Here is a 27,901-nt window from a genome sequence, read left to right as displayed (position 1 = left end):
GCAGGGATAACTAGATAAACAAGGCGAGGGTAAAAACACAGAAAAACAAGGCAAAGGAAACACGCTGTAATGTCTCGGCAACTGGGGTGAGTGTACGGGCTGCTTAAATAGTGTGTAATCAGTCAGTATGAGGAACATGTGTGTGTGAGCGGAATGCATATATGGAGTTGTAGTCCCTCAAATGGCGGTTTTGTAGTCCGTAAGTATTTATGCATGTATTCCAGCGATCTATGCAGTTTAGATCGCTGGTGATCATGACAAGCCAAAATCATAATTAATCCTTTGAAAAAAAAATTATATTTTCACAAATGTAGTACTAAGTTTGGTGAACTGAAAAATTTAAGTATAGTCTACAAAACCGGCAAGTTAAATAAACTGAAATATGCAAGTTTTGGGAGACTCCATTACTCAATTAAATTGAGGCAACGAGTTTACTCAATTAATTTAGTTCAGTCAACTTATTGGGGTTTTCAGTGTACAACTGTTCATAAACCCCAATCAAATCATTTTTTTTTTAAATTATGCTTGAGTATGTATGCAATAGACAAAACTACAGCATATTTTTTTTAATTAACTCAACCAAAAAATTGCCAAATTATATGACAATTAACAGTAAATTAAATTTTTTATTGAATTTATGAATTCAGTGATTGTGTATTTTTCACATTATGGAAATGTTAGCATTGTGAGTTCATATTAGCTCAGGCCCATTAATTAAAATCAACTGCTACAGCTTTTAATCGTGATCATAAATTAAATGAGGATTAACACTGAGATAAATAAATAAATCATTTCTCATGAATGAACCAATGTTAACGAATGAAACCTCCTATTGTAAACGGTAAAGTATTATCTGACTGCTAAATGCAATAACTGACCTGGCTTAAAATGTGATCAGTGACATAAATCATTACAAGTGATGCATTGCAAACACTCTCGATTAAATTTTTCAGTGCACCCCAGATAACAAATATTCCAGTAAATTCACATATTTGCAGTTTAAAACAAGGGGACGTCTTGTATTATGTTGGCTGTCAGCTGTTGTAAATCTCTCAGATAAGAGCTTTGCGTGTAAACACAGCTCACAGAAGTGTTACAGCTGTACCAACACTCACAGATCAACATGAAGAATGACAGTACAGTTAAATGGAGGAAACAGATTTAAGCAGATAGTTCGGTTCTAAGCAGGTCATCAGTGTAAAAACATTGTGATGTAACTCTTTTTGTGTGTGTGTGTAAATAATGAGCCCTTTAAATATTGGTGCTTTGTGTTTGCAAATAAGGTAGTAAGTGTGGTTCATGTAACATAGGCCCATTCTGAAAACGTAGCGCTATATACATTTCTGGAAATTGTGAATTATGTAGCCAGAAGTACATATGGCTGCATTTTGTCTTTAAAACAAATGCTACAAGGTGGTATAACGCTGTTCCTTTTCACGCTTACCAGCTGACCGCTTACCTCCGTATGGATGGCTTTACCAGTTTGTCCAGTAGCTCACTATGTACGTTGATGGACTTAAGGTGCAAAGAGGAGTTGACGGGGTTCGAGTCCAGCAAAGAACAGTTCCAGAAAGCGAGTAAGACAAAAACAGAATCCAAAAAATAAAATAAACTAGTAAATAATAGGGTAAGAATGTGGTAAAAACTAGGTGAGGGCTTTTCTTTTTCAGGATTGCTTTTGAAAACACTGTGGGTTGGGTTTAGGGATGTGGGTGGGCAGATCAATCTGTGCTTTTGGAAACACTATTGGCTGGGTTTAAGGAAGGATGGGTGGGTTAAACAGCGGCCTCTGGTTTATTTACATGAGAACAGCAGGTGCGAATGGCACTCGCAAGAGAAATTTGACATCTGAAAAAGCATACACAGCGCCCTCTGGTGGATTGGGAAAAACAAAAACTGCAAAAAAATAAAAATAAAAATAAAATGTACCTGCTGGGACGTATTTGGCGCTCTCCAGAAATGTATATAGGGGCACGTAATCAGAATGAGCCTTGGTTGGTTTTGTGTGTTTTGGCCATGGTGTGTTCTCATACAGCTGAATGAAACATCTGCCGGCTGAGCCCAATGTTTGGGCTCCGTCACATTAGCGTTCCTGCACCCAGCCTGAACATGCTGCAAAGCTCCATGCTTCTGCATGAGTGCCTATGTGTGTGTGTGTGTGTGTCTCTCTGTGTTTGTGTGTGTGTGTGTGTGTGTGTGTGTGTGTGTGTGTGTGTGTGTGTGTGTGTGTGTGTGTGTGTGTGTGTGTGTATGTGTGTGTGTGTGTGTGTGTGTGTGTGTGTGTGTGTGTGTGTCAGCAGAGGTGGATGATATAATAATAAATGAAAAAATTTGGCACACTAAATTGTATTTCAATCACCTCAACTGACTAAATTTTGGAAAGGAGAATTATAAAGACACATTTCTGCAAAAACAGAAGTCCTACTTGTTAAAATTCATGGCACAAGCGCACATTTTTAAACATTTTTTGCTAAACAATTATCTTTTTTTAAAACAATGATAATTTTTTGCTATACACAATAAACAATTATTTTTTGCTATACAAAAATAATTTCTGTATAGCATTGCAATCCACAAAAATACACACATTTTCTTTTCTGTTCTATATAAAATAACATAAAACATTTCAGTCGTGTGTGGGTATAAATTCTTCATTTTACTTCTATACATATACATTTGTTAATTAATTAATTTATTAGTTTGATTACAAGGGAGTGTAAGAATAAATAATTTGTACTTTGAATGCCAAATAAGCTTATTTAAATACAGGATTATTGTGTAATTTGTAGATTTATCAATATTTTGTATCACATTACACATTTAAACAAAAGAAAACTTATGTTTTAATAAAAAAAAGTGATTCTAAAAAGATGATTTCAAATAATTAATAGCAATTTAGGTAAAAAATAATATTAGCAATAATAATAATTAAGATAATAATAATAATAAAAATAATAATAATAATTATTATTTTGTTTAGCATTTACACTTAAAATTTGTTAATTACATAATAATAACTATAATAAAAATAATAATAGGAAAATTAATAGTAGTAGTAGTAATATTAATATTAATAATAATAATAATATTAATAATAATAATAATTTAACACTCGACAAGTTGGTCCAATTAATTATTTAATAATAATAATAATAATAATAATAATAATAATAATAATGATAAATAATATTTAGCACTTAACAAGTTGGTAAAATTCCTTAAATTATTTAATAAAAATTATAATAATAATAATAATAATATTTAATAATAATAATGATAATGATGATGCTAAAATGAATAATAATAACAACAAAAACAATAGTAGTAGTAGTAGCAGTAAATATAATAATTTAACACTTGAGAAGTTGATTAAATTGATTAATTTATTATTTAATAATAATAATAATAATAATAATAATAATAATAATAATAATAATAATAATTCAACACTCAGCAATTTGGTTAAATTTCTTAATTAATTATTTAATAATAATAAAAAATAAAACAATATTAATAATAATATTTTTGTTTAACTTAAGAGTATTTACACTCGACAAGTGATTTAATTTACTAATTACATAATAAAAATAACTATAATAATAATAGTAGAAGTAATAGTAGTAGTAGTAATAATGATAATAATAATAATAGTAATAATGAAAATAATAATAATAATTTAACACTCGACAAGTTGGTTAAATTAATTATTTAATAATAATAATAATAATATTTTAGAACTCAACAAGTTGGTTAAATCCCTATTTAATTATTTAATAATAATAATAATAATAATAATAATAATAATAATAATAATAATAATAATAATGATGATGATGATGATGATAATAATAATAATATTATTAATAATAACAAAAACAGTAGTAGTAGTAGTAGCAGTAAATATAATAATTTAGCACTCGAGAAGTTGGTTAACTTAATTAATTTATTATTTAATGATAATAATAATAATTTAACACTCAGTAATTTGGTTAAATTCATTAATTAATTATTATTTAATATTATTATTAGTAGTAGTAGTAGTAGTGGTAGTAGTAATAATGATAATATTTTGACACACAACAAGTTGGTTAAATTCCTTAATTAATTATTTAATAATAATAATAATAATAATAATAATAATAATAATAATAATAATAATAATAATAATAATTTAAAACTCAACAAGTTTGTTAAATTAATTAATTAACTAATAATAATAATAATAGTAATAATAATAACAAATCAAAATAATAGTCATAATAATAATAATAATAGTAGTAGTAGCAGCACTAATGATAACAATTTAGCATTCAACAAGTTTGTTAAATTCATTAATTAATTTTCGAACAATGATAATAATAATAATAAAATAATGATAACAATAATAAAAATAATAATAATAAAATAATAATAATAATAAAATAATAATAATAATAACAACAATAATAATAACGAAAATTTTGTTAATTGTATGAATAATAATAATTTATCTTTAACACTTGACAATTTGGTTAATTAATTATAAATAAATGACACATATATGTTTGTCTTAAAATTGACAAAATGTGTTTACATTAATCTAAATCAAATGGTAATAATACTTTTTAATGACATTTATGTGAATATGTTTATGTATGTGAACTGTATAATATAATGCATTATACATCACCCACCCCTACATGTGAGAATGTCTTTTTTCTGCTATATATTATGTGAGCTGTAATATTCTTCCTGCAAAAGCTCTGATAGCAGGCACATTCAACAGTACAGGCTTTTCCCTGTTTAGTGGCGTGCATGCAAGACAGCGGATTCTCTTACCTGCTTCCGTGTCCTTGTCTTCCCGGTTCTGAGTTTAATGTATCGGGCAATCAGCTCGTTTCGACCTGAAGGAAAACAAAAGATGAGAAGTGTTAATGTAAATGCTGCTCACAATACAATCAGGTCTGTTTTGACAATTGAAGATGGATTATAATATATGTAAGAACTGTCTTACTTCATGGTCATGTGTTCAATATAACTTTGCAGACGATATAAAAAAAAAAGTCTTAAAAATTTTTAGCAAAAATAAACATTTTTAAGAAATCTTTTATACCGTCTGCTATTATTATGTTGAACACATGACAATGAAGTAGTTTAAATGTTATTCTGTTTGTGGTTTTATAGCCAGGGTTGTGTGTTGGTAATCTATGCTGTGTTTGTGCTTTGTGGTTGTGTTTTGTATTTGTAATGTGTGGTGATGTTTTGTAACATTTTGTGAAGTCAATGACGAATTTCCACATGTGTGGACAATAAAGACTTCTAATCTTTGCAAACGTTTTGAGAACCATGAAACTTCCTTTTTCTGTTTTTTTACAGTTGTTTACAAGCAATTTGGAAAAAAAATATCATCCATTTAATTCATTCATCCATTTAAAGCAATGGAGGAGGTATTGAGTGATTCAACAAGAAGAGGCAATACACACAAGAAGTGCTAATAGTACAAATAAACTCTTTCGACAGGTGGTTTGTCAAGCCCACTAACCTGTGCGAAGCATACTTCAAAATTGCACATTTTAATCCCTTTCTCCACAGCTATGAAGAACTATGAAGAACAAACCTTTTCTATTTTACAAACCTGGGACCCTTTCTTTGATTACTTAGTCTCTAAGGCCGTACTCGCACTATGTACAGTTGCCTCGAACTGGGCCAAAGCACGCTAGTCCCCCTCCCGTCTCCCCCGACAGCCCGCACTCACATTACAATCGGGCATGGGCACGCTTACGTCATTGATGCTGCCCTCTTCAGTACGCGCTCTCGCTCAGCGCAGTGGAGATTTCTCTAGTTATATCGTTTCAGTCGTTTGATATGCAGTGACATGCAGTCAAATATTTCACCAAACAGTCCTTAGGGATGCGGTGACACGCAGTCAGATATTTCGCCGAACAGATCCGCCACTTTTGGCGCTCATAAACAATAATAAAGCTCTCGTACTGCAGGAATGAGGAGGTCTGCTGAAGCCGCGTAGCTGTCTTGCAGGTTTGCCTCTTTAATAAACTACGGCAGTTTGCGTTCATTGAACAGTAAGATTGATTACTAAATCCATATGAAACAGTCCCTTAAAAGTCACGTCTCGCTTTTAGTTTCGGGCTTTGGCGCGTTTTGTGAACCGTCTTTGAGCCCGATTCAGCGCACTCACACTTCTCAAACGATCCGAAAACAGACCTGGGCATGGTACGGATGGCATAGTGTGAGTAGGCCCTAAGACTAAAAGTTTGTTTGTTAAAAAAAATGTATATGTCTTTTTGCTTTTTGTAATATAATTGTGTAATTTATGTAAATTGTTTTAATTTAGTTTGTTTATTTAATTACAATCATATTTTATTTATTTATTATTATTATTTTTTTATATATATATTTTCATGTGGAGGTCAGGATTCAATTTACATGTATGATGGATTACTTAATGTAATTTTTCATGTTTTTCATGCACTAAAAATGTTCAATTAAAATATATATTTTATTCTGCATCCTGATTGGCTGTGGACCATTGTCAATCAATCTCCAGTGTGTCTCCTGTACAGCACATAATGCGTTCAGCTTGCCAAATTAACACAAATCTTCGATCGCTAGCAGTGTGAGTTCCAACATCGTAAAGCAGGTCGCACACCGAATGTGCCACGCCACGAAGCACCATGCATTTTTGAATTGTAAACATAGGTTTATATCAGGGTACGCACAGCGGCGCCACAAATTGGATGTTGTCTGCAGTGCCCAGCTATGACTCAGGGCAACGTTTATATTTCTGCTGCATCACAAAGCGCCATCGGAATATAATTAAAACTGTCATGTGACCAACGCATCCAGTGTGCGACCTCTTATAGATGGAGTCTGCTTTAGTTTTGTGAATAAACGACATTATGCTGGATGCCAACATTAGCCCCTTTCACACATACAGACCTTTCCGGAAAATTGCCGGCAATTTTCCGCAAAGGTTGTATGTGTGAACAGGTCCTTTATGAAAATACCGGTAAATTTGTTCTGGCTATTTTCTGGAAAGAGAAGTTGTAACATTACCGGCAATTTGCCGGAATGCTGCGCTGTGTGAATGCAGAAGGAAGATTCCTGTAATAGGCGCGTGCACGTCTAGATCGTGCTGACGTGAGACGTCTGCTTTAGCCAATCACAACAGTCAGACGCATTTACGTCCGCACGGTTTGTGAGGATAAAAGCCTTTGAATATTTTTCCAGACACATTTAGCTGCTAGAAGTTAGTCAGATCACATTTATATGTTCTTCTTAATGCCAACTGTGTAAATAATCATCGATGAGATGCTTATGATAAGCCGTTGTTTGTTTACGTTCGTGTGCCTGTGAAACAGCCTGTGAGCGCCAGCACACGCACATATTATGAACATCTCGACATGCGAAAGTGATCCTGAGAAAGTTGTTCACAATATTGATCATCCACAGAGTTTGTAATTTAGTCAAATGTTTACAAATACAAGCGCAGCCATTTAAAGCTCATTTGTGGTGAATGATGTCAGAATTTACCGGTATTTTGGAATGGATGTGTGAATGCTCTTTTCCGGAAAATTTCCGTAACGTCCTCGCCTGTGTGAACAGCGCTTTTTTGAATATACCGGTAAAGTCGTTCCGGAAATTTTCCGGATATTTACCGGTATCACTGTGTGAAAGGGGCTAGTATCTGCACAAGCTTTATGAACCTTTTGCTGGCATCGATGAATGTTTGCGTCTGACAACAGGTTTTAATCTTTGATTTCATTCTACAATACTGGTCTTATTTTTCTACGAATGTTTGAACTTTGAGAGTGTTTAATCAAGAGAGAAAAGTGTAAAAATGTTAATGCCTGCCTGAGAAAAGTGTATAAAGTGTGTAGTGAGGGGTTTTACAGCCTTAATACATCTATAATAACTGTAAAAAATAAAGCTGACTACAGATTTTGCCTATTGCGGGTTATTTTTATAATGCAACTCTCACAATTAACGAGGGACCACTGTATTCTAATAATATTTCAAAATCAGTATTACAAAATCGGTATCACTGGATCAGTAAAAATCAGTATTATTTATTCAGTGTTCAACCGTACAAGCTAAAGATTAACATTTTGTGGCGAGATGGATGCTCTTTAATGTTTATTTTTCTCAAGTGCCACTAGGGGGGCGCTGCTCCGACCGGTCCTTCCTATCGCTTCCAGACAATACTTCCGGGGGTCGGGAGGAAGCGGAATGTCAGGTAAACAATCGGAGATTATAAAAGAGGGAGAAAAGGCCAGAGAAGGGGCTTCTTGTTGTTTTGGTGTCGTTCCTTGTATTTGGTGGTAAGAATTGGAGAAGGAGGAGAAGAACGGTGTAAGGTGGAGAGCTTGTTGGTTTCAATGACTGTGTGAGGAAAAAAACTGAGGGGTGGAAGCAATTCGTGGACGTGGTGACCAGGCGATTTCTCTAGTATTGCGTGCAAGGGGTCTGAAATTCTGATGGGAAAAGTGGACCTGTGCAGAACGGCTTCGGTGTCCCTGGGTCAGTAACTTTTGTCCATTTGCATCCATTCATACACCCACACATTCCACACACACATTACAACGTTATCACATAGGCTTTCTTTACATTTTTTTTCCCTCTCTTGTTTCCATTCGATCAGCCACACATTATTATTGTTTGTTTGTTTGTTTTCTTTTGGGTTATCTAAACATTATTATTGAAGTGTTTGAATTGTTTGTTTGTTGATTCCTTTTGTTGCCTAAAAAGTGTTAATTTTGATTATAGATCTATGACTAAACAGTTATGAAAAGTATATTTTGATTTAGAAAACCTTTTCATTGTAATGGTTGTTAAAATATAACAGTTGATTTAATTTAAAGTGTGTGTTGGGTTATCTTTATTTTCTTCTCTTTGTGTGTATGGTGGTTGAGTGTTTGCCGCGGCTATCCAGGGTTTAAATTTAGTTTTTGGCAAGTTAATCTTGTCTGGCGCCCAAAGATTTATTAATTCTGGTAACTATTTACTTTTTTTTTTTTGTTTGAGGTCCGCTGGCAGTGGGATTAAGGGACGTGTGAAAGCCAGCTAGTGCAGTACCCACGTGGACCAGCGGTTGAGCGTTCGGCTGCGGGGGACGTGTGAAAGCCAGCTAGTGCAGTACCCACGTGGACCAGCGGTTGAGCGTTCGGCTGCGGGGCAGGAGGTCCCGTGTTCGAATCCCGCGGAGTTCAGTTTTTTGAGATTTGAATTATTATTTTTTTTTCCTTATTATAAACTGTATATAAGATTTATTTATTACAAACAACCACCGTCACAATTTTTTTAAAAATAATTTGTCTTGACCTGCAAATACATCAACTTAAAAATTGCTTACAGCAGCAAATGCTGTAAGCAAAATGATTCGCCTGTCAGATGTGGCGCACACTCTCGATTTAGCTTGTTCATAAAAAAAAAATTGTGATCTGGCGCTATATAGAAAATACAATTAACTTGACTTCAAGGGTGGCGGGGAAAGCTGTTGGGAGGGCAGGGCGCCCCCCTAATATAATGGTAAGGGAAACACTGGTGTTACACATTGTATCTCATATCATTGTAAATAATAGTTCTTTAAGAAATTCATGTGTAACTTAAACTTTCAAGAAGCTTCATGTTTTAAAAGAATAATAAAAGTCACTTCAATAATAACATGGAATTATTACTCAAATACAAAAATGAAACACTTTATAGCACAACAAATACATACAATAGTTTTGAATGCATTTTCAATTACGCTAATCAAAGAGCAAATGCACAGCCGTGCGTTTATATGCATGAGCCAAAATTTCAACAGCTTCGATTGTTCCAGCGTGTCGGCAACAAGTAACAATCTTTACTCCTGTGAATGAACAAACACGGCTAATTTAAATGAAAACTTGGCCGGGCCCGCTATTACCATGAAAATAGCCCGACAGCACTACAGCCTTTCAATTTAATCTAATTTAATCCCAATTTCTTCAAAGCCTCACGCTATGAAAAGAAACAGATCCAGACATTCATATGGTTACAGCACGCAGTGGCAGAGGAAACATATTCATTTAACACACTACTGTTCTCGCTAAATAATAATTAAAGCATGGTTTTGTAGTGATCTCCAATTAATGGCAGCTCTACACATTCTTGCGCCCTCGGCACTGCTCTAATTACTGATGCAAGGCACAATGACCCCTGCTTAGCCTTTTCATATGTTAATAACATACCGCCACCCCAAAACTATTACGCAAATTATAGGTAAGGAGCCACTCTAATTATGTGTCCAGCTGTAGCCAACGGTTGCCATAGAGCCCTCTTTTTTTTTTAAATCAGGGCTGTGTAATAAAACTAGCTTTTTAAACAGGCGACCGCACAATTGATGTAGCGACAATTTATTGTGTGTCCAACCACTTTGCTTTGGAACAACATTAAATGGTATTTACTTCCAAATATAATTTGCATAAAGTAAAACAAAATGCTGAATAGAAACACATGAAGTTCTTTTTGGGCAAAAATACAAATTTGTACATAACTATGTCCTTACAACATTCAATAAACCACCAAAACACAAGAAACATGTATATAGATATATTTAAAAAAATATAATAATAATTATATATATATATATATATATATATATATATATATATATATATATATATATATATATATATATATATATATATATATATATATATTAGGGGTGTAACGATACACTCAGCTCACGATACAATGTGTATCTTGATATAATGTTCACAATTCGATATGTATCACGATATTTGGAATAAAAATTTTAAATTAAACTGAAATGCAAATTTTACCAAGTAAACTATTTTTTATGTATTTCTTTTGTTTCAACTTGTTAAACTGAACCTTCTTTAAGAAAATAAATTAAACAGGCCTGTCTCTGGAAAATAAAACAATTTAAAAACTTCTTAAAAATATTATTGAAATGACAGAGACAAAATTAAGGAACAATTTAATTAAAGGTGCAAAAAAAAATAAGCTTTCTATTCAATTGAATTTAACAGTAAGAGCTTAAGGCTTTGCTTGGTCATTTGCGTTTTTTGTGTGTGCAAAAAAAAAATCCACATTTCCAGGTATTTAATTAATATTTAATTAAATTCATTTAGAGATATCTCTAATTACAATTGTGACTAGTCAAAACTCATTTAGAGATATCTGCAAATATTTTAAAATGGAAGTCAATGGAGGAATATGACTAGTCATAATATATTTGCAGATATCTCCAATCTGATTTCGTACTAGTACAATTGTAATTGCAGATATCTCTAATTGTCATTCTGACTAGTCGAATTATAATTATGACTAGTCAAAATATAATTAGAGATATCTCTAAATATATTTATGGATAGTCCGAACAAAGATTTAAATGCTAAAACGGCTTGCCATACGCGCGCGTCTATCATAGTCCGCCATCTGTAGTAACAGCTCACGGTCAGCTCATGTCATGTGTGATTTTGCGGCGGGAACATTAAATGAAGACTTAGAATGTTTGACCCAGTATGCGTGTCAAAAAGCGGACGAGTGAAAAGCAATGACTGTACAACCGAAATGTTGCCAGACGTCTGATTTTGAGAGGATGGGCCATCCTCTATTTCAGCTCCACTCATCTTGGTCTGCTAACATTACTGCTGCTGCAATCTGAACTCATGTGCGACAGCAGGTGGAACGTAGCTCACGTGCAAACAGCTTAACTAATAAGAGAAAACGAACGTCATATCGTAATCAAATCGTCATAACGCCACGATGCATATTTATTGCATCGCAATAAATCGTACAAGGATAAATTGTTACACCCCTAATATATATATATATATATATATATATATATATATATATATATATATATATATATATATATATATATATATATATATATATATACACACACACACACACACACACACACACACACAGAATTCTCAAAATTATTATTAATGACAACACTATTACTAGGTGGAACACCTCCATTATTAATGAGAAAACTTCAAATTATTATCCCCTCTGATTTTTTAAACACATTTCTAATCATAATAGTTTTAATAACTCATTTCTAATAACTGATTTATTTTATCTTTGCCATGATGACAGTACATAATATTTGACAAAATATTTTTCAAGACACTTCTATACAGTTAAAACTGACATTTAAAGGCTTAACTAGGTTGGTTAACTAGGCAGGATAGGGTAATTAGGCAAGCTATTTTATAAGGATGGTTTGTTCTGTAGACCAGGGGTTCTCACACTTTTCAGCCCGGACCCCTAAAATAACAACACCAGTGACTCGTGACCCCCTCTATGCTCGGAGGTGGTTATAAGCATACAAATATCACACACAATAGTGCACCCACACCATTAGGAACTATATAAACAAGCTTATTGACGACACAAAAAAGTGCAACAGTCTATTTTCATAATCATTATTCATTTGTTTAATCTAACATTAATTTCACTTAATGAGAATAGTGAGCACAACGTTTATAGCATCAGATTATTTTTGGTTTCATTTTGGAGATTTGGAGCCACTTGGAGATCGTCCTCCTTGTTCAGTTGTGGCCTTTATTTTTAATGTATGTGGGTGCCATGAATGTGTCAAAGTTTAACATTGTACCTTATAATCAATCTGCTGCAACTAACACTATTGCTGTGATGTTAATCTAGCATAATAACCCCAGGGGTCTCAATCCAATGAAAAAAAAAATAATTAATTAAAGACTTTTTATTTGCATGTTTTTTATGTAACTTTAAAATATTAAGTATATATTAAATATACTATAAGTTAAAATATTTTTTTTATATTCTGCAGGTTATGGATAAAATATTATAGTTCTAATAGTTTAACAAAATACAAGAGATTTTTGGAAATCACCAAGCGACCCCCCAGGGCATCCTTTTGAGAACCACTGCTGTAGACCATCGAAAAAAGTAGCTTAAAGGGGCTTATCATTTTGACCCTAAAATGGCTTTTTTTTTTATTTTAAAACTGCTTTTCTTCTAGCTGAAATAAAACAAATAAGACTTTCTCCAGTAGAAAAAAAAACATTATCAGACATGCTGTGAAAATGTCCTTGATCTGTTAAACATCATTTGAGAAATATTTAGAAAAGAAAAAAATAAATTAATTAAAGGGTGACTAATAATTCTGACTTCAACTGTAAATAAATTAGGGATGCACCAAAATGAAAGTTCTTGGCCGAAACCAAGGCGGAAAACTGAAACAGAAATAAATTATTACAATTGCATAAATTAATATTAAAATTTTAAAGAATAAATTAAATGACAAAAATTTTCATCCTACAAAAATGATCACATTATTGCCAAAAAGTGAAAAATTGACAAAAACGTAAGCTTAAAAAAAGCTGAGTTATGATAGAAAAACGCTGCGTTGCGATTTGAAACCCATTCATTTCAATGGCTTGTATCGCATATCAAGAACATTAAGCAAAAATCGAATGTGTCTTGGGAGGTTTTAAGTATTTAAATGAAAAAAAAATGATTAAGAAAGGTTAACTTTGTCTTATCATGTTTTTTTTTATCACGACTCTAAATCAAATACAAAGAAAGAACCAAAAAATGCAGATTTTATGTCAACAAAAAACATAAAAATAACATTATTTGGTTCTTTCTTTGTATTTGATATAGAGCCATTCTCCTGTGCTTTCATCTATAAGCATGTTTCTTTCCATTACCACAAATGAAACATTTGAAATGCGCAACACAGCACATGCAAACACTTTACACTCTACAGTTTCCCCAGAACAAACACACACACACACACACACACACACACACACACACACACACACACACACACACACACACACACACACATAAACCAATGCATGTGTAAATGTAATGCTGGCGAGTGAGTGAGTTCATGTTAAGTGAACCAGAAATGATGAGGAGCAAAAAAAAAGGCAAGGTTACGTATGAACATCTCTACTCAACACGTTACTAACCAGGAAGTCGTGGTTCCAACAAAACATACTTTAAAATAAAAGGTGGGCCTGTCAATAGAAAAAAAAAAAGGTAGAATTGAGGAGGAATGGCAGCAGATGTGGGGTGACTGTCCATAGCGGAGGCTGGGCTGAGGTCTGTTGTTTGTGAAATGGGCACACACTGAGATGGCAAAGCCGCATCATCCACCTGCTGTGCGCTGGGCTCTCTGTGTTCAGGTGGGCTGGGTAATCTCCTGAGCTTCTGCTATTAGGCACACCTGTCGCGTGAAAGGGAATCTCTTTCTCACTCACCTCCTCTCCCTTTCTTACGCACCAGTCATTTTCCCTTCTGTCAGTAAAATCAGTTTTAAAACCATGGCGAATCACAGAGAATGAACAGCACCTGCTGATACCAGGCACACCTTTAGGTGCGTCTCCATTGTTGCATTCAATTTACTAACCAAATTATGCAAATGAGACAATGAAACATTCAGTATCTAGCACAATTTGTATGTAATTTTCCTCAATATTCAGTTTCGTCTCCACTGTATTTACACCTGTTATTTAGATGCATTTTCCTCAATCTGATCACAAGTGGGCGACGCTAAGTACAGGCTTAAACAGAGTCTAAAATGTTTTAATGGGTTAGTTCATGCAAAAATTATCATTTTATTACTCAAATGAGTTTCAATCCCCTGAGATGTTTATTTATCTTCAGAACAAAAATTAAAATATTTTTCATTCTGTGACTTCAGTGGTTCAACTGTTATCATATGAAGCTCCAAGAACAAATTTGCGCACCAAAAAAATTTGTAAACATTACTTTATTTGCCCTTTATTTAATTCTCTCCCAGGTAAACAACAGGCAAGTCGATGCTTAAGGGTCAGCAGTGTGACAATCAAACATCCTATTTGTCACGATCACCAGCGATCTAGTCTAGCAGATTGATGAACTACACATATACAACTTTTAACGAACTACAACTCCCATGTTGCACCTCAGACACACCAGTTCCTGATTCCCCCTGATTACACGCCAATCAGATGGACCATATAAACAGCACACACACATAAACTCTTTGCTGTGTCTTGTAAGCTGTGAGCAATTCAAAGTGTTCTCCTTGTTTAGCCTTGCGTCGTTTTATTGCCCCTTGCCTTGTTTAAAGTTTTCTTTTGTTTGCCGCCTGTCCTGACTTTTCTGCTGTTTTTCTGACTACATTTTGGATTTTATGCATGCTCCTGTTTGTCCCAGTTTTTACTTTTTCCTGCCTGACGATTCTGTTTAATATAGCTGCATGTGAATCCACACCTCTGTTGTCCCTGACTCCTTACACTATTGTCTGTAGTAAACGTGTATACATAGGCGAACTAAGTCATTTTTACAGGATTTTTCCATATAATAGTGTTCTTGAACTTTCGTGATTACAGAACTGAAGTTGCATGGAATCGTTTGAAGATGTTGTTGATTTCCTTTTTGAACTTTGAACAACTTGGGATCCTGGCTAAGAGAGCTCCAGGATTTCATCTAAAATATTATAATTTGTCTTGCAAAGATGAACAAAGATCTTGGGAGATTAGAACTGCATGAGGGTGGGAATTTTTTGGGTAAACTAATCCTTTAATTTTTTTGATCGTATCCAGAAACAGTTGAAAACACAAAGGACTTGATTAGCTTTCATAGTATTGTGTTTGAACAGCCACTAAAATCCAACTACTTTCAATCAACTAACCTAACCAGATTGATTGATTGATACGAGATGTCATGGGAAAGCACACCAAACAAGATATTCATGCTTTACTGCATTTTATCAAAACGAACTGATTATGAATAAAATATCTATCTCCATTCTTTCATCTGCTTGCTTTCCTGCTTGCCTTTGCATGAGTTCTTTCCTTCAATGGAAATGGAATGAATGAATCAATGGAAACCCTGAACACTTTAATACCAGACGGGAATGCTAGTGTGTATAGACTGACCACTTGCGATCAATACAAAAGCATGTAATAAGCATGAAAATAAGTCCATGAAAAATTCTTCAAGTCTTCAATGCATGACTGTATGACCAATAACGACTGTTTGATAAAATTCTGTTGCCTTGTCTTTTAATTTGCAGTCTGTTCAGAACGAAGTTACAGTAATTGCACACAATTATTTTGATAAATAAGTCCATATTCCAAAACAAAGTACCTTGATGTAAAAACTCTTACATTTTGGTTTTTGAGATATAGGAATTGCACTTAAAAATGGAGGCACATGAAAATGGATTAAATGATTGGCGAACTTTTGGGATGTCTAATTATTTTGATCTGCCGGCAGCTAGCTCTCTAGCAGGGCTGTGCCTGGTCAGCACATGGATGGGAGACCACATGGGAAAGCTAGGTTGCTGCCAGAAGTAGTGTTACTAGGACCAGAAGGGGGCACTCAACCTGTGGTTTGTGTGGGTCCTAACGCCCCAGTATATTTATGGGGACTCAGTCAGCGACGTCTTATGGATGAGACATTACACCGATATCCTGACTCTCTGTGGTCATTAAAAATCCCAGGGTGTTCTTCGAAAAAGAGTAGGGGTTTTACCCTGACATCCTGGCCAAATTTGCCCACTGGCCTCTGTTCATCATGGTCCCCTAACCATCTCCATACCATAATTGGCTTCATCACTCTGGCTCCTCTCCACCAATCAGCTGGTGTGTGGTGTGCGGTCTGGCTCAATATGGCTGCCGTTGCATCGTTCAAGTGAATGCTGCACACTGGTGGTGGATGAGAAGATTCTTCTCCCCAAATAATGTGTAAAGCACTTTAAGAGCCCAGAAAAGCACTATATCAATGTAAAGAATAGTTATCTTTAATATAACCACACATTAAAAAAAGAAACACTACAATGAGGTCTATAATGTTCTTTTAGCATTTTCAATTTGACTTCATCTATGAAGTCATCAGCAATGCCCAACTGTCCACACAAGTCCATAAAAATGGTAATTGCACTGTATATTTTAAAGACCAAACTCTGAAAGTACCCATGTGCACATGTGGCCAGCAATAAGTGAGAGGTCTTCATTAAAAACAGCCTTCCTAACAAGTGTGCACAACTCCACAACACAGCCAGAAGCCAATAAGTCTGCACCTCCAACATGTCTGTGCGGGCTGAATGAAGGGCCAGCTCTTTCTCCTTCTTCACGTGGGACATTCTGTTAAGGCTATAACAACGGTGAGAGATCATGTGACCTCCAGGACAAATAAATAGCATCTGGGGATTTTCAGCTCCGGCCCACCTCCCCAGCATGCCAACACTGTAATCTCTCCCAGATGAAGCCAGGGCCTAGCCACTTTCAATAATTCACACACTGTGTACACATAACATGACAATAAGGGCATTCATGCAGACGCCTGATTCCTAGATCAAAGCTCACAAACGGCCAGCTGTAAGCATGCTTACTGCTGAATAATTCATTCTTTTCACCGCCTTGAAAAAAACCCTGCTCAGCGGGACTTGGCCAGCACGCTTTCTTTCCTGTGTTTGCCGTGCAAAACAACGTTGGCAGAGAGAAACTGAATCACAAAAAAAAAAAAAAAAAGAGGGAAAGGACACACTGGAGATCTTGAAAGCCCAGGAAACAAGCTGCCCCTGTGACATTATAAAGAGAAATATATATTTAAAAGTAATACATGTTACAGGTTTATTTTAAGAGTGTGAACAGGTGACTTGTGTGTGGAAGGTCTTTGCAACACTGATTCTGGATTTGAAGACAATTCTAATGAATTTTATTTTGTGTATTAAAGTTTCAACACACTACTACAAATGTGGTTGATTATCTAGAGAGGTGAACCTACATTGGTCTCATGGTTTGGTTTAATTAAGATTATCATGTTATCACCCTGCTGAAAAATCCAGCTTAAACCAGCCTAGGCTGGTTGGCTGGTTTTAGCTGGTCGACCAGGCTGGTTTTAGAGGGGTTTTGGCCACTTCCAGGCTGGTTTCCAGCCATTTCAAGCCTGGTCTTAGCTGGTCAGCCTGGGAGATGACCAGCTAAAACCAGCTTGACCAGCCTAGCCAAGCTGGGAGTCCAGCCAAAACCAGCTATATCCAGCTTAAACCAGGCTGGTCAAGCTGGTTTTAGCTGGATTTTGCTGGTCATTTTCCAGCCTGACCAGCTAAGACCAGGCTGGAAATGGCTGGAAACCAGCCTGGAAATGGCCAAAACCCCTCTAAAACCAGGCTGGTCGACCAGCTAAAACCAGCCAACCAGCCTAGGCTGGTTTCAGCTGGATTTTTCAGCAGGGCAATCCTGTTCAATTCAATTTAATTCATCTTTTTTGTTTCTATAGCGCTTTTACAATGTAGATTGGTCAAAGCAGCTTAACACGGGAGTAAATTGAGGCTGTGTCAGTCCAGATGATTCAAAGTTGAATTTTAGTTTAGTTAATTTCAGTGTGCACAGTTTTCCCTGCTAAAAGTCCAAACACTGAAGAGCAAATCCATTGATGCCCAGCTCCACAAGTCCAAAAACCAATCAAGCCAGTGGCATCAGTGGCAAGGAACAGAACTTGACCATTTGACGAAAAAACCTTGCGAGAAACCAGGTTCAGTTGGGCACGACTATTGCTCCTCTGGCCAAACTTCTTGTGCAGAGCTGCAGTCTAGGCATTGGAGGTTTTAGAACGCTGGACGTCTATCGTGGAGAACACAGGTATGTACACAGGTGTCTAGGCTGGCTTCTTCGATATCATGACGCATTGACAATGCACTTAATTTTCAATTTGACTTCACTTGCTCACAACGTTGTCATTAAATGCAAGCAGTCAGAGAGTGGAGAGCTGGAGCTTTTTAATATGTAGATCTTGGATTGTACTGTACCTTCAGTGTCATGTCTCTTTGTGCCATGGTATGCTAGTGCCACAGTATCTTACTCATGCATACATCCCTAGCAACAGTATGTCTGAAAACCATCAGAACATCATAACTGGTTATGTTCTGTTATTAAACCGTTACCAAATCGTCCTCATCTGGATCTCAGTGCACTGTACAAATGATTCATTTTGACACAATCCTGAAATAACCAGTCTAATCTCACGAGGAAATGTAACTATTTTATGTTTTGTTAGTTAAGCGGTTCAGTCATTCGAAAATTAAACATTTTTTAAAAGGAAGTGTGACACCAAACCTCACCCCTAAACCCAATCATCATCAGGGGATAAGGGTGTCACGATCCTCCAAATCCTCGATTCAATTACATTTTTGATTCTAAAGGCACGATTCGATTCAATTTTCGATTATGAATAATTAATTAATGACCAATTAATTATTTGTAGCCTACCGTTTAAACTACCTGACCTGCATGGTCTTTGTTTTACCCATAAACAAATCATACAGTAAATGATTAAAGGCAAGATACACACATAATTACCACCTGTCAATCACTTTTTCTGCGGGACTCGTGAATAGGCAGTGATCTGTGTCGTTATAATGGCGTCGGTAGACGCACAACCAACAGGAACCAGCCAACAGTATCTGAGGTGTTCGCTAAAATGACTAAGTACAAGTGAGTGAAAGATTGAAGCAGTCCTCTGACTGCCTGGACCTGCTGTCTCGAGCGCATGGCTGTGTGTGCGTCTGTGTCTGTGTGTGTGGTCACGTGATGTGCATTTTCAGAGGTAGTGAGGAAGGAGGGCTGCTCAGAAATGCTACACGCCACTGTGGATGTCAAATCGTTGTCGTTCTAAAATGCCATTTAAAAACAAAGACAGTGTAAACAGGGCCTGAGTGTGTACTTTTCGCGAGCGGATTTGCAACGGAGGCGGAGGAAGGATCGCGATGCCGGTGTTGTCTATCGGACGAACCGTACGTAATACGTACATAGCAGAGCTTGCAAAACTGTGTTTTTTTTGTCGACAACACGAACGTTGTCAACATAACTCACTGGAAATCCAAAATGCTTAAACACCGGCGACTTCATTGAAAGAGGAGAGGGTTTAAGTTCTGTCGACGGGTCTCCTGCTTCTGCAGTTTAACAAGCACTTCAACTAGCCTGTTTTTTTCCCGATTGGCAAGCCAAGCTGACGTGACATGGGGGCGTGGCAGCATCGACGATTCTATTTTTTGATTCGATAATCGAAATTGAGCATAAATTTTGATCGATTTCGATTAAAAAGGGATAAGCAAATCGTACTAAATTGTATGAATGAGATTGTACGAATTCATACAAATTAGCCACTAAATCCAAAAGTTGAAATAGTATTTGAAATAACTCAATTATAAAGCAGTTAATCTAGCATACTTTGTGTGAAAATACCAAAAGGAATTCTCTAAATTCTCATTTTGTGGTGGATATTAAAGGCATATTCATCAGTGGGAAGGATGACACGAGCAAGAGGTAGGATCGAGGAGGATGTGGACTCTTGAAAGAGTTCTTCAGTCGTCAGTCAAAACAGCAGGCAAAGCATTAGGTATTTATGGCATGACTAAAAAGCAGAAGAAGAAGCGTAGGAAAAAGCTTCCCTTAATTTCAAAGACACCAGAGTCCATATCAATAGCTTCTAAAACAGCATAAGCCACTCAGTGGGGCCTGCCGGCACCCCTCTTTCGACAGTTGTCCCCCAACTGACTCTTCATTCAATTAGGAATGCATCTCCGCCCTTTTGGCCAACTCCCTCAGAGGAAAGAGGAGAGGACTCCCTACCGAGAGCTGTCAGCACTCCCAACCCAATTTAGACACTAACTCGTCCTCCCCTGCTTAGACTTCACTGATATGCACCGACAGGCCCTTCTATGCTTTCTCTGAATAGGGTGTGTCTTTGATAATTGCGCACTCCGGAGCTAAAGTGTGACTGTAGCTGGACGTAAGCTAAGCCGGAGAACAATTACCAATCTTTGCACAAGTGTTCACCCTCTCATTACATTCGTCCATCCCTTGATTCCCTTGAACTTCTGAAGTTTACACAGCTGCTGTGTTGGGCGCTTTTCCCCCCTGAAGACCCCCTGCTGTGGCCCACTTTACCGCACATTCACTCTCACCTCACAACGCTGCATCACAGTTCTTTAATTTGGATGAGGTTTCATTACCTCAACCTCAAACGGCCCAGCACGGCAAGTGTTTTCTCAGTGTTTTATAGCTGTTTCTTAAAGTTGACATGTGGACTTCTAAATTACTAATCACCATTAATGTGTCAATACTCATTATCTTTACTTGTTTCCTCATTAATGATAAAATCTTGCAGTGTTTCCTCTCTAGTGTCTAGAGAAGTAGTCTGGTAATACGTTCTGCTGAACAAATCGGTTAGGTATGAGCTGGGATCCATTTAACAAAACTCTCAGTAGCCAACTTAAAGTCACAAGTTTCATTCTTACTAATATAGTTCAGCTAACCAAAGGTCTAGACAACACAGGCTCATTCTGAAAACGTTGTCCCATGGACATTTCTGGAGACCGCGAATTATGTAGCCGGAGGTACATATGGCTTCATTTCTTTTTTTTTTTTTAAATAAACGCTACGGGGTGGTATGACGCCCTTTCTTTTCGCGCTTACCAGCTGACCGCTTACCTCCATGTGGAGGACTTTCCCACTGCAACCAGTTCGTCCTGTTAGCTCGTCGTGTACGTCAGCGGACTTAAGACGCAGAGAGGAGTTGACCATGACGACGACGCGATTCAAGTCAGGGGAAGAGCGGTTCTAGAAATCAGGTAAGACAAAAACAGAATCCAAAAAATAAAGTGAAAACAGGGTGAGAATGTGGTAAAATCTGGAAACATGGTAAAAATCAGACAAGGGCTTTTCTTTTTCTGGACGGCTTTTGTAAACAATTGGTTGGGTTTAGGGGATGTTAAAGGGGTGGGCGGGTCAATCGATAAAGTTGTTTGGGTTTAGGGAAGGAGGAGGGTGGGTCAGTCGATTGGATTGGTCGACCGGCCAGTCAGTCAGACAGACAGACAGTCGGTCGACAGTAGCCTCTGGTGGGTTAACGTGAGAACAGCAGGCGCAAACAGCACTCGCGAGAGAAATTTGAGATATGAAAAAGCGCCTCTTGCGGATTCACAAAAACAAAAATTGCAAAAATATGTCTCCAGAAACGTCCAAAGGACTATGTTTTTAGAATGAGCCTGGGTTGGGTCTAGAGGTGTAGTTCCAACCACACAAGATTGCAATGCTTTTGGCGAATGTTTGTTGGAAATATGGATTCCGGAAACACCAAACCTATATTAGTAACGACAGAACTTGCAATCTTAGTTGACTAACAATGATTTTGGGAAATACACTTCTAATTGCAGCAGGGAAGCCGGAGCAGGAAAGCCAGAGCCGGGAACACTTCCCAAAAGACATTATAAATTGAACGCCATCTACGCTTACGTTAGTCTGTTTTTCATTATCCCAAGGTCTCCATAATCCTAGACCAGGCCGTATCCTGAGCAGATTCTATGGCATTCATTGAGGAGACTGATTCTTGAAAGGCTCCATTGACACACGAGTCTCGCATTGATCCTGAAGAGCCAGCCTGTACACCCGTCAGTGACCTACTTACACACATATGCAGTTTCTCCATGATGGATGTCCAGCGTTCTCCAGCCTTAGGTGCCTAGACTGCAGATCTGCACAGGAAGTTTGGCCAGAGGAGAAATGGTCATTCCCAACTGAGGCTGGTTTCTGTCAAGGTTTTTTTCCTTCACTTTCGTCAATTTTGTTCCTCGACACTGTCACAACTGGCTTGCTTGGTCCAGTAATCTAAACTTAAACTCAATACTAAAGCAATACTAGTTGACTAATAATGTTTTTGGTAAACTGCATTTCTGGTTGGTCCAGCAGTCTAAGACCACACCAGAATATCAAAATTGTCCCAAGAAATCTGTTCGCACACCTTAAGCAGGTAGCAGCCTTCACAACATTCAATAACTTGATCTGCTTAACTATTGGCTGGTTAGAGCACTCAGGTTAAGCTGTTTAGATACTAAAACGCATTACTTGGAATAGTAATGAACAAGCTGGTATGTCTTATTCTTTCAAAATGGTAATGCGACATAGCTATTTTTAACAGGGAAAAAGAAAGAGAATCCAAAGTTTGTTTGAGTCTCTAATTAACTGAAAAATCATTTGATGGATCTGTTCTCAACCTAGTAGGCCATATTGATCAAGCTGGTTATAGCTGGCACCATTGGAATAACATGAAATAAGTTATCAGGGCCTCAAAAAAACGAGCCTGACTACCTTAATCTGTTTTTTTTAGCAACACGTGGCAATGTCCTCCTTACAGGTCGAACTGGGATGTAACCATCAGAACCAGCCCTTCCATTAGCATCCTCTCAACCCCTCACAGACAGCACTCCACAGGAGCCAAAGAGCCTCTACAGCAGGAGTGTGTTATATCATTTAAAAAGACAGCATAAAATTGCCATTGATTCCACACCGAGGGGGTGAAGCAAATAAAGCCCCATCATCCTTCCTGCCAGCATGTCATAGCAAAGATGATTTAATCAAAGCAAAATCCTGCAGCTCGGCTCAGACCCCATGCCATAAACATTGTCCTCATTTATGGTTATAGCATATTAAAGCCTTTTAATGGCTTTGGTTATGTTCTTTGATTGCTAAAAACACATCACAGTTATTTTTTTGTTCTCAAAGCTTTTTAAAGGACTCATTTCCCGTTGCACCACATTTGTTTAACACAGGCCTAACCGCACTCGCATCTGGCCGGCTGGACAAAGATGATGTCAGTGGATACTGGATCATGGCCATGCAGTCAGTAAGCAATGAGAGAGTTCTCACATAAAGTCTCACTTGGATTGCTTCACCCCATACAAATCTAGTGTTAATCCTTAATAGGCCATAAGCTGAATCTGTCAGTTGCCACAGCAGAAAGGAACTAAGGTTTGACCATTCTAAGAATTCAATTCCAATAAAACACACTATATTGCTGCTGCTGTACTTCAGAACAAATTACTTTTACAGTTGGGTGATGACAACAAATCTCCTGTCAATTAAAATAACCAAGACATGTGGGTTTATACTAGTATATTTTATTGCACGGCTGTCTTAAATACTTGATTCTGATTGGTCAGTCGCAACATTCCAAGGTATGTTATTCCCAAAATAACAACCGCTGAAGCTAATAACACAAGTTACAAGTTGATAACCCAATCTGGCATCTTTTTAATAATCTTGATCGTCAGTGAATATGTTCACATCAACATAAAATAACTGGCCACTTTATTAGGTACACCTATCCAACTGCTGATTAAAGCAAATTCCTAATCTGACAATCACATGGCAGCAACTCAATGCATTTAGACATGGTCAAGACGGTCTGCGACAGTTCAACCTAAGCATCAGAATGACAGAATTTTTGTGTCTGATTTTGTGTTAGTTTCGTGGTAATTAGCTATATAATAAGCAGGGTAAAGTACATCCAGGCGGTTGTTTTTACAGAATAAACCCCTTCAGTCTAATACAACAGTCCTTTGCTTCATGTCAGGCTGCTGATGAGCCTGTCGGACATCCTATATCTTTGGGTAGAGCAATTGAAGAATGTATTGTGTGTCTTGGTTGCTTGGAGTCGGGATAGTGTAGTACTTCTACTGTCATTCTGGACAATCTAATACAAAAGCATAATTTTTGGAGGGCTCTGATATTCTCCCAGTGAGACCTGTGGAGACAGCAGCCCTTCTCCTGTGTGCGGTACAAGACACAATGCCCCTGCTTCCCTGTCACGCGTGATAGATGACTTGAGGGTCTCCGGCTTCTATTAGCATCACAATAGACTAAACCAACAATATGGAGGCATTCACTCCGAGGGTCCCTGGCTCGACTGGGCTGGGGGAAGGGCCAGAGCAGGGCAAAGAGAAGCAGGCAGGAAGCCTTTTACTCCCAAGAACAACAGCATTCAAGGAGCATTGCCCGCTATGAGGGGAACCCACACAGACAGGAGACAAAGAGTGAGATTTGTGCCTTGGAAGTTGAGCAGGTGACACAGAGCTACAAGTGTGCAAAATGAGGCACAAAAAGGATGAGGTTCACTTAAAAGTTTCTTCAGCAAAGCTAAACAACTTCCGGAAGGTGCATGTTTATAATTAAACTATAATAAAGATTGGATTAGATTTAATTTAATTTTATCATCATTACAAATGTACAAGTACAAGGTAAGCAAATGCAGTTTAGGTCAAACCAGGAGTGCAATAGTAGCAAGTGCAGGATATAGGTATAAGTGCAATTAGAGAAAACTATTGAGTAATGTTTGGGACAGAATGGTGTAACAGTGTGTAGCACGGTCGTCTTACAGCATGAAGGTCACTGGTTCGAACCCCAGCTGAGTAAATTGGCATTTCTGTGTGGAGTTTGCATGTGAGCTGACCAAGACGATGAGAATTGAGTCCGGCAAAGAAAAGTTCCAGAAAGTGGATAAGATAAAAACAGATGTCAAAAAATAAAATAAGCGAAAATAACAGGGTGAGAATGTGGTAAAAATGGAAAAGGTGGTAAAAATCAGACGAAGGATTTTTTTTCTGGATTGCTTTTTAAAACTGTCGGTTGGGTTGAGGGAAGTGGGTGGGTGGGTCAATCAGTGTTTTTAAAATCACTATTGGTTGGGTTTAGAGAAGGAGAAGGGCGGGTCAGTAGATTGGTCAGTCAGCCAACAGCGGGCTCTGGTAGATTTACCGAGAACAGCAGGCGCAAATGGCAATCGTGAGAGAAATTTTAAATCTCAAAAAATACAGCTGCCTCTGGTTGATTTGCAAAAACAAAAACGGGAAAAAATGTAGCTCCTGGGATGTATTTGGTGCTGTACAGAAATCTAGATATATAGGTACGTTTTCAGAATGAGCCTGGGTTGCAGATTTCATCTAATATATTTTATTTTGTGTTCTGAAGATGAACGAAGGTCTCAGGAGATTGGATCTACAGGAGTAATTAACATTCATTCATTCATTTTTTCTTCAACTTAGTCTTGAGTCCTCATTTCAGAGGTCACCACAGCGGAACAAAAAGCGCTAACTATTCCAGCATATGTTTTATGCTCCAGATGCCCCTGCAGCCACAACCAAGTACTGGGAAGCACCCATACACACATAAACTATGGCTAATTTAGTTCATTCAATTCACCTATACAGAATGTCTTTGGACTATACCTGCCAACATTTGTCTCTGAAAATCCTGGAGACCATGGGAAGGGGGAGAGGGTGTTTAAGGGTGAGGTCTCTGAATAACACTGTTGAGAACCAGGATAGGAAAGCAACTGTACTGTGGTGTTAGCTCTTCAGTGTTTGGACTCTCAGTAATGATTTCAAACCACACTGAACTGAGCTAAACTGAACTGAACTTAAACACTAAAAACTGAACCACCCTGATCCAGTTACTATGACCATTTATGTGAAGCTGCTTTGACACAATCTACATTGTAAAAGCGCTATACAAATAAAGCTGAATTGAATTGAATTGTTAGTAACTGTATTATGCTCTGGGATTTGGGCGGGTGCTGCGATGGGATACTGTACCAAAGTTGGCGACCCGGGGGTGTTACAGACTGTACTAAAAAGGTGATTGGGAGAAGGGGAGGGGGTGAAATTACGGGAGTTTTCCGGGGAGAAATAACAAAATGGGAGGGTTGCGGGAGATTGGTCTGAAATACGGGAGACTCCCAGGAAAAACGGTAGTGTTGGCAGGTACACGTTGGAGGAAACCGTAGCACCTGGAGGAAACCCACGCCAACACAAAGAGAACATGTAATTTCACACAGAAATGCCAACCGGCCCAGCCGGGACTCAAACCAGCAACCTTCTTGCTGTGAGACGACAGTGCTAACCACTGAGCCACGGTGCAATATTAACAATATTATTACAATTTTTGGATCAACTAAATTTTTTACTTATAGCTGCTAAATTCCAGCTTGAAAAATGGTTTAAAAATATCTAACTCAGCGAACCAGCTGCTTGTTTCTATACGGTTGTGTTTCCCTATTACAAAGCCTCTGGCTTTAATGGGAAGAGTCATAAGATAAACAACAACAGCTTTAACTTCAAATGTTTTCACTGGCATCATGGCTTCACAAAGACCCTTTTTCTTTTGCATCAATTGTACAAAATATCTTCCGTATGTTCTTTAGATTAATGACATATTATTTATGTCCAAAAAATGTTCCCAACAATAGCCTTGGGGCTCAATATGTAATGCAACTTCACCTCCAGTGACCCAAACATGTGGTCCTTAGCTGATTATTTTCCCCTCTCTCCACCCCACGTTCAAGTACCTTTCACAACCAATTCTTTAGAGAACCAAATTAAGCTTTATCTCAGCATCTTGAATTTGACATGCACTTAGTGGTACCCCAGCCTTTTCAGGGTCAAAACACTGCCCTTTCACCCACCCTTTGACTCAAACAAGCTTAGAGTTCAAGACCATGCATTTCGCCCCGTGACCTAATGAGTGTGTGTACTTGTGCCTGGGGTGGGGCCATTCTGCCAGGTCCCCGGTGCCATCTGCCACCTGCTGAGAAAGCCAGACACACAAAATCACCTACACACATGCATAGCCCACTTACCACACTCTGCAACCCCCTCATGGGAGAATGGAACAAGACCACATGTCATATCCCTTGATTAGTACTGTTTGCTAAACATTGGTAGCATCGCTCAGATTTGAACAAACTACAGACCTAAATTGTGACAAACTTTTGAGCCTGATGGATATTTAACGGTCAAGATAAGAGCCAGCTAACCAGAATGGCAACAATATATGCTTGAGTGCTTTAAATATGCTTTAGTTCCAGAGCACAAATGAATTTGCAAGGCTTTACAAATAATATTCTCCATGCGTATGAATGAATGAGCTCAGCACATGTGCATCTAAAGACATGTGCATGTATCAAGTGCTCAAGTCACATGCAGTGGTGTCCATGAAGACATACTGCAGGGCTCAACAATAAGGACTGCCCGGTGGCCCAGGGCCAGCATGAGAGACACTTGGAACAGTAGACCGGA

The 27,901-nt window shown here is 37.4% G+C and overlaps 1 protein-coding gene across 1 annotated transcript in view; it reads right to left on the bottom strand.

The window, feature by feature from the left end:
* Nucleotides 1-27,901, bottom strand: part of tead1b (TEA domain family member 1b) — a 164,871-nt gene that overhangs the window by 43,669 nt on the left and 93,301 nt on the right. Inside the window, 1 exon segment of the mRNA NM_001435835.1 lies at nt 4,819-4,883. Coding sequence (NP_001422764.1) covers nt 4,819-4,883 — 65 coding nt within the window.

The sequence above is a fragment of the Danio rerio genome, chromosome 7 (assembly GCF_049306965.1).
Source record: "Danio rerio strain Tuebingen ecotype United States chromosome 7, GRCz12tu, whole genome shotgun sequence".
Taxonomy (NCBI): domain Eukaryota; kingdom Metazoa; phylum Chordata; class Actinopteri; order Cypriniformes; family Danionidae; genus Danio; species Danio rerio.
This window is presented reverse-complemented; position numbering and strand designations above follow the sequence as displayed.